Here is an 8,451-nt window from a genome sequence, read left to right as displayed (position 1 = left end):
TGTGTGTGTGTGTGTGTGTGTGTGTGTGTGTGTGTGTGTGTGTGTGTCACTTCACACACAGGACACGTCCTGATAGAAAGCAGAATGGGGGAAATCTGCTCTAACCAACTTTAGATCTCATTACTCCACACGTGCAGCAGCACAGACGCAGCTCTGCCACATGTGAAATAAAACACTGCAAAAATAACCAAAACTAACAACCAGAACCTTCCACGCAAACCATGAAATCCACCAAAACACAACCCCAACCTACTTTGGGGCTTTGACACTTTCGAGACTTAAACTCGACCACTACCATTTTGAGCTGAAACTCCTGTATATTTGCTGCATTTACCAAAACAGACGTTGATGATTAAAAAAGTCAGCAGGGTAGAACAGCTTCCTATAATAAACGCCCTGGTGATAATTAATTACACAGGCACTGCAGCCAAATCAAGACGGCAAGCATCCATTTTGAATCTCCTCGTAAATAATAAAACAACACAACAGATTTTTCCTTTTTTTTTGTTCAGCCCTTTTGAGAGGCAAAGGCTGGAGCGTTCAGGGACAATACTCAGAAATGTGTGGGCGGCTATTAGGACCATACATTACAATAACAGCCCTTATTGTATTAAATGCGCCGGATTATGGACAACATGATTGTAGAACAAGCACCACAGCAGCACTGAGTGCCTTGTGGGAATAAACACTGTCAAAATGACCATGTGGAAACAGACAGCATGACAACACTGGAGAGCTACAGCGACACAAACGTAGTCCACACACCGCTCTTTTCGTTCATTATATAAATAGCTTTAATTGTTTTAACCGTAAGAATATAAAACAATTTAATTTTGGGATTCTGCATTTTTCTTCTTCTTTACAAACACATAATATACAGTACATCTTTTTTATTTTTCAAACACACACACAGCTTTTTCAGCAGGACGCACATCCGTATATTAATTTTTCTAGCAGGTCATTGCATTACATTAAAACGTGCACACACAGGCCTCCGTGTGTGTGTTAATGTGTGTGTGTGTGTGTGTGTGTGTGTGTGTGTGTGTGTGTGTGTGAAAGAAAGGGAGAGATGGGGAGGTGAAGAGACGCAGTCCGCTTGTAACCCGACACGGAGAGAGAGCAAGAGAAATAATCGATGGCTCCTTATTCTAAGCATGTCTCAAGATGGATCGGGGGTATTTTTATTCAGGGAGAGATGGAGAAAAAAGAGGAGGAAGAAAAAAGATATTCTTACCCTCCTCTCTCTCACTCTCTCTCTCTCTCTGGTGAGAGCAACATGAATATGAATGCGACCTGTGTTACCGTTAACGTGGGAAAATAAAGCCATGAGACAAACCCTGATTTGTTTCGATCAATAAAGGGTATAAGATATAGAAATCACTTCAATTTGAAGTACGGCGCTCTGAACAACATCCACTGACATTTATTTCCACCAGCATCCCTCAGAAGAAATACCGAATATTCCTATAACATACTCACATGGATGTACAATGTGTTTACTAACGGCCCCATCATGTTTTTATCTCGCATTTTAGCACTAATATTCCTATACGTCTATTGCATTATTATAGGAGGTCTACAGGTATTTATTCTAAGGAAAAGCTGATGATCTTGTCTCCTTTTTATATTGACCAAAGCTTGAACACAACACATCTCTAAAGGGCATGAAAGTTGGACTTTATCCCCAAGGATGAGGAAAACAATAAAGAAAAGCTCTGGCACACAAGCGGATTTATGTTTAGTTTTTTGCCTTTTTTTGCATAAAGCGTCGTCATTAAAATCTGAATAGATTTTACAGCTTGCTGTCCCTTCGCTCTCTCCCTCTCTGGGAAAGTGTTGCTGTTTATGGGGGTAAATTAACAAAAGGTAGTTAGATTGTGTCCTGGTCTCCTTTCTCCAGCTCTGCTCATGGAGGGAGGGATGGGGGGAGGGGGCAGACACAGTCCCTTTAGGCACATTTTCTCCCAGTCTCTCATTCTCGCTTTCCTTCTGTCTCTTTTTTTTTTTTTTTTTTTTACAGTATACACCCTTTTGAAAACAACCACATACGAGGTAGCCAAATGTTTTAGGCGTGATGGCTGTAGCGGAGATTAGTTGTAAAGGTCTCAAATCCAGACTCACTGTTTAAGAATAAAAAATAAAAAGTTTTCAAACCTCACTTTGCTTTAAAACTAAAAGATGGATGCAAGTTTCACTTTTAAGAATTTTCTGGAAGCAAGTGCCAAGTAAGCAGATTATTCAAATGACATTCTTCTTTTTTTAAATATGTGAAACAAGCTGATTTGCATTGCAAGTTATCCAGTTTGATGTCAGAATGTCTGAGATATTAAAACTCAATCACGAGATCAAAGCAATTGTTAACGGGGATTTTCATGAGCTCGTAGCAAAAGTAAGTTTTAATTGCTTCCTACCGGGCAGAATATTAAGTTGTAGAAAACACTAATTGAAATCCTGCAAGGCCAGCAGAGAGAAAAATAAAACATCTGAACACAAAATATTGGTCACATGGGAGAAGCACACCGTACACAACCACACAGAAGGGGAAAAGGGAGGTTTTTCCTCTCTCTCTCTTTTAATAAGAAAAGAAGTTTACCCGCCCATCTAATACCCCTCCTCTTCCTCGTGTCCCTCTCTGTCCCCCATCCAAAAACAGAAAGAACAAAAACACGAGAAACACACTTTCAATCACCTCACTTTCTCACTCTCTGTCATCTGCCAGAGTCCCAGGTTCAACACTTTAAGGCAGGGGAGCTGCGTGATCCTCTCCAGTCCCCTCTTGGTGATCTTGGTACATCCATACAGGTCGATGCCCGCCAGCTGGGTCAGGTGGTCGGCTATGAGCTCCAGCCCTTTGTCCGTGATGCGCACACACTGTCCAATGTTCAGGGTCCTCAGCTCGTGCATCTGCCTCACCATCCGGTTTATCCCGTCGTCGGAGATGTGGCACGAGCACAGGGACAGGGACTTGAGCTGGTACAGCCCCTGGGCGATGTACGCCAGGGTCTGGTCCCCTATCTTATCGCAGAAGGACACGTCGAGCCCGGAGAGCCTCAGGGTGCCCATGGCGAGGTGCATGGTCCCCGTGTCGCTGATGTTGTCGCAGGAGCGTAGGTTAAGACTCCACAGGGAGGCCATGTGGGAGAGGTGGATCATCCCTGCGTCTGAGATACCCCCGCAGAAGCTCAGGTTCAGTACCCGGAGCTTGGTCAGCCCCTTGGAAATGTGTTTGAGTGACAGGTCCGTCAGTTTCTGACAGTCCTGGAGGGTCAGGTACTCCAGGTTCAAACAGCCCTCTGCCGCGCTGCGGGTCATGCCCGCCAAGTGTCCAATGCCCACGTCCGAGACGTGCCTGCAGGACCTTAAATTGAGGCTCTTGAGCCTGTGGAGGCCCCAGGCTATCAACAGGAGCCCGGTGTTGGTGATGTTGCTGCAACCGCCGAGCTCCAGCACCTCCAGGTTCTTCAGATACTGAGCTATCCTGCCCAGACTGGAGTCTGTGATCTGCTTGCACAGACTCAGGTTCAGCACCCTCAGCGACGGGATCTCCTGAACGAACGCGTGACCCAGCCCGTTGTCCGTGAGGTTGTAGCAGCCGGACAGATTGAGGGACTCGATGTTGGGCATCCCCTGGATCACATAGCTCAAGCTGCGACGCAGGGACAGGATCTGGACCCTCCGGATGCCCCTGGCCTGGAGGCTGGGGAACAGGGAGGGATTGGCCCGGCGGAGGTGCAGCTTGGCCTCCACCCCCCTCCACACTGACTTGTGGTAGGATGCGTCCCTCCAAGCGATACACACTTGGGCTACCCTGCCTTTGTCCCTCACATCCAGATAGCTGAAAATCATGGCCAAAATTTCCGGGAAGAGGCACGAAATGTGCGTCTCCATTGTTTTTCAAACCCCAGGCATATAAGAATTAATACTCCACACCTCCAAGGCTGAAAAAAAGAACCCACTCCCCTTCTCTTGCAATTATGCAAAAGTATCAACAGTACCAGTTATCCACAGAAGTAAGGGGAAAAAGAAATAAGAGTAGTTTGTTTCTCTTTTTCTCACATTGAACTGTGCAAAATCGATCCAACTCTCTCCAACCCCACGTGATCCTGTCTCGTTGCGCAGTAGGATTCAAATGCATTAAAAAAAAGGGGGAAAACAAAAAAAGCGTTTATTCCTGCCTCAACTTCTCTCTCCGCCAAAAAGAGGAGGCGAGGGGGGCGAAAGGAAGGAGGAGGAGAGGAGGAATAAGCGTCAATCCTTCCCCCTCTCGCTCCCTTCTCTCAGACGACGCTTCCTTGTATTATACCTACAAAAAGCCTTCCTCTCTCGGCCGAGCGGGGATCCAGACGGTCGTACATTTCAGTATAAGAAAGTAAAAAATAAAACCAACACTCTTAACACCGCCTATTAGAAAACATTTCCATGATAGAAAAGCAGGAAAGATAGAGCTGGGTTGGCTTTGTAGGCAGAGTGAGAGAGAGAGAGAGGGGCGTCCTGGGCTCAAAGCCTTTGTCTGCTCTTTTCAAACCGACTTGGCAGGGACCCCGGCACTCTCGCTGTACGGGAGGGGTGGAGGCAAGAAATAGTATTAATGGTACGTGTTAAAACATACTCAACAACAAATAACGTCGCTATAAGCGTCATAAGTACCCGTTCATACACGGAAAAGATGTGTGTTAATATTTTATAAATAACGCAGTGCTATATTAATTCGTGATTTTATCAAGGCACCCCTCTCTCCTCCATGTCAGGCAGTTGGTTTGTCCCGCCTCAGCTGGAACGGTGCGAACAGTTTCCCTTGGAAACCAACTTCTTACAATTCAGTTCACTTTGGGCTTTAACCCTTTGAGCGGACCACACAGGAAACACAGGAAAGCCAACTGGAGAAGCCCTTTTCACTCCGCTTACTTGGCATGAATGTGTAGTATTTCTTACTGCGATATTGCTGTTGTTATTGTTGTTGTGGAAATAGTGGTAGAGGGTCTCCAGAAGGGTTACAGAGCAGAATACAGTGCTCTTTGTCTCTTGTAAACATAATGTTTTTATCCACTCTCCTCTTTCACACTTGCAAAACCTCCCCCAAAAATATATTAAACTGTCTGACTGAAAACATGCAATAAAACGAAACACTCATCAGCTAATTGTGTTGATGTATAATAATGTACAAATAAGTAAAAAGCTGTCTAAACTCACTTCAACACACTTTATTGGCTTGGTAGGCTGCTGTGCCGGTGTGTGCGTAAATGTGAGTAGTGGGTGTATATATATATAAATCATAAAGTACCAAACTAATCACTTTGAAGCAGCTGCCTCACATCTGGCATTGCTTGAACTCATTTCTCTCAGCTGATAGTACTGAGAGTGTGTATGTGTATATCAATAATAGCTATTTATGGCAGATATATTTTCAAAAATTGCTTGTCAAAGCATTCAAATGATCAGATGCCACAGAAAAAGGTTGTGAGAAAACATTTGCTACTCTCTACCAAGTTTTAACTGTCATCCCCTGCAGTGGGCCTCTCTCACTCTCATAGTAGCCTTCTTAGCGTGTGCACATGTGTGTCTCAATGTTTATCTATATAGGGACTTGTATGTGTGTGTGGAAAGATAACATATGTCTGTGCATATGGGTTTTTTTTGTGCGTAAACAGTATATTTTTTATATGGTTGCAGTGCTCCCTCTAGCTTTTTGTAGGCTTCTCGCTCTCTCTCCCCCTCTGTGTGTGTGTGTGTGTGTGTGTGTGTGTGTGTGTGTGTGTGTGTGTGAGAGAGATAATATGACAGGGGAGCCGTTTGCTGAAGCCAGTGAAGTGTGGCAGAGAGGTTGAGAAAGAGGAAAGAGGCAACAGTGATCAGGTGAGGATAACAGAGAGGGAGAGGAGCTGCAGAAACAGGCCTTTTTACATGGAAAGAAGCAGCCGAGCACAACTGACAGCAACTCTCCTCTCATCCTCTCTGTTCTTCTCCTTCTCCTGTTTTTTTTCAAGTCTCTCTGAAAGTAATATATACGTGTAAATGTGGGTTTTTTTGCTTGCTGTAATCTTCCCTCCTGTGCATACTGGCTATTAAAGGATCCCATCCTAACATGTCTACAATTGAAGTCCTCTTTTTTGTTCTAAAATATATTTCAAAGTTTATCTGAAGTCAGCAGTCTGAGTAAAACAAATACAAATTTTCAAAGTTAGTCTTTTTAGTGAAAAAAAAGCCTTATTTTGTATCTCTTAAAAGATTCTAAAGACTATTTCTTCATCTTCCTCGTCTGAACTTCTGTTTCTGTCTTTTGGTCCTCTCCTATACATCAACTTGCTTTTGCTTCTTTCTCCTGCATATCTCTTTTTTCTCAACTCCAACTGATGGATGGGTGACATTAGTTTCTCCCTCCCTCTCAAATACAAATTATTGGCATGAATAATGCCCTCAATGAGGTCACCAGATATTTTCATAGCAAAATGTATTAATAACAATAACCGGAAGAAAACATATATTCCAGATTTACAATCTATAGACATATTTATACTTGCAAAACACAAGTGGGAACTCTTATGTAATCAGCATATGAGTCATATAAACAATGTGTTATAGAACAATTCATGTCATGTTATCATGGTCAGGCCTATCTGCACTGGAGAAAGGTCTGACCACACATATTTTCATTGTGCTACAGCGCTCTGGATTGTTTGTGTTTTGTCAAACCAATCACGATCAACCCTAAGCACAGGCTGCATCGGCAGTGCAAAACAGTGACACGTAGAAGAGGAGGAGAATGCTGCATGAAAAGCCCTTTGTTTTAGATTAAGGACAAAAAATGTATCGCAATTAATTCAGCATCTGTCATGTGTTATAAAATGTAAAATATGTACTTTTTATTGAAGTTATTTAATGGAGGTCTCACAAGCTTTCACAAGTCTATAAAGGCACATTTAGAGACTCTTGACGTAGCGTGATTTCTATTTCAGGTTGCCACAAAAGCAACTCCCTTTATGGAAAGCTGTTGTAAAAAGCAAACAATTCTTTGGTGTAAACATGGATTTGAATGTTTCAAATGTATCAAAACGACCAAAACTTCTGGATTCTGAAGTGCAAGGATCCTAAAATCGACTAAAATTGTCTGGTGACTATTGTTGATGCCCCTCTCTGCTTTTAACTTATTTCCTGTAACTTCATCAAGGACACAAACCGAGCAGTTAACTTGACTGTCCCCTGTGGCTGTCAACACCTATGTCCTTGATGCTCGGGCGCACAGTGTGTCATGCATTTTCAAAATAGAGATCCTGACATGAATACCAAGCTTTATAATGATTGTGTTAACGCCTTGAGTTACAGAGGAGGAGATAAACACCAGCTTCCAGCTAAATGTGGCTAAATTATGACGATGGCTAGTCAGTCAGTTTGCTGTAGAAACAGTCTGGGATTAAACGGGGGCTCAGAAAGAGGCTTGTTGGGTTCAAAATGTAAAGAAAATACCCAGCCAACATGGGTTTGAGAGTGGCACCGACACTGTGTTGTGTTGGAGGTTATTAGCAAACTTTTTAATGTCCGTACAATGTCTCTACAGCAAGATGATCGCAGACAAGAAAAGTAAAGGAAAGAGAGAAAGAAATAGAAAAAAAGATGGAGGATGTAGAAACAGAGAGGCGGATCTATATGCCACAGGCTTTTTCTCTTCAGCAGCAGTAGCTGAGTCTGTGTGTGTGTGTGTGTGTGTGTGTGTGTGTGTGTGTGTGTGTGTGTGTGTGTGTGTGTGTGTGTGTGTGTGTGCGCGTGCGCGTGCGTGTGCACTGCTGTGGTGTGTCATACCTCTCCCAGAAAACCTGCTGGGCCCTACTTAGCATTCACACTGAGTGAGAGAGGACAGAGAGAGATGGATGGATGGATGGATGGGTGAGGGAAGGGAAGGAGGAGGAAAAAGTGAGAGGGGTAAAATAAGAAATGGGTCAGAGAAAAGGGAGGAAGAGTATTTTTAGAGAATGTATCAGAAGTGATGGAGAGAAAGAAACAGAGGTGTGTGTGTGTGTGTGTGTGTGTGTGTGTGTGTGTGTGTGTGTGTGTCATCTGCCCAAAGTGTTCCACAACCTCTCCTAAGATTCTACTTGTCATGTGACCCATCGTGTGTGTGTGTGTGTGTTTGTGTGACTAAATGTGTGCGTGTTTGATCATTCAGGGGAGGGCTCTAACTGCATAATTGCGACAACGTGCTTCATCTTCACCCCTGCAGCGGCTGCTGGTTGCCAAGGTTACGTGGGCGTGTGTCAACACGTCGCCCTGAAAGCCGACACCTTCCTGAATAGATATTACTATGACTCTGTAGATTCTCTCCCGCACACATGCGCACACACACACACACACTCACCAACATATGAAAGAGAAAGCAGACATTAACAATGCCCTGAGGTGCACTAAGCTTGTGTGTGTGTGTGTGTGTGTGTGTGTGTGTGTGTGTGTGTGTGTGTGTGT

General features: G+C 43.8%; 2 protein-coding genes across 2 annotated transcripts in view; one reads left to right on the top strand and one right to left on the bottom strand.

Annotated features, from left to right (window-relative positions):
* wnt5b (wingless-type MMTV integration site family, member 5b) overlaps positions 1–8,451 on the top strand; it is a 68,558-nt gene that overhangs the window by 37,124 nt on the left and 22,983 nt on the right. The gene's annotated exons all lie outside the window — the stretch shown is intronic.
* On the bottom strand, positions 771–4,509 carry fbxl14b (F-box and leucine-rich repeat protein 14b). Its single transcript, XM_031858802.1, has one exon. The coding sequence runs from the start codon at positions 3,886–3,888 to the stop codon at positions 2,686–2,688; it is 1,203 nt and encodes a 400-aa protein (XP_031714662.1). The 5' UTR covers positions 3,889–4,509; the 3' UTR covers positions 771–2,685.

The sequence above is a fragment of the Anarrhichthys ocellatus genome, unplaced genomic scaffold, assembly GCF_004355925.1.
Source record: "Anarrhichthys ocellatus isolate YVR2014 unplaced genomic scaffold, GSC_Weel_1.0 scaffold21, whole genome shotgun sequence".
Classification (NCBI taxonomy): domain Eukaryota; kingdom Metazoa; phylum Chordata; class Actinopteri; order Perciformes; family Anarhichadidae; genus Anarrhichthys; species Anarrhichthys ocellatus.
Note: the sequence above shows the minus strand (reverse complement) of the source record. Positions and strands in the feature narration are given on the sequence as shown.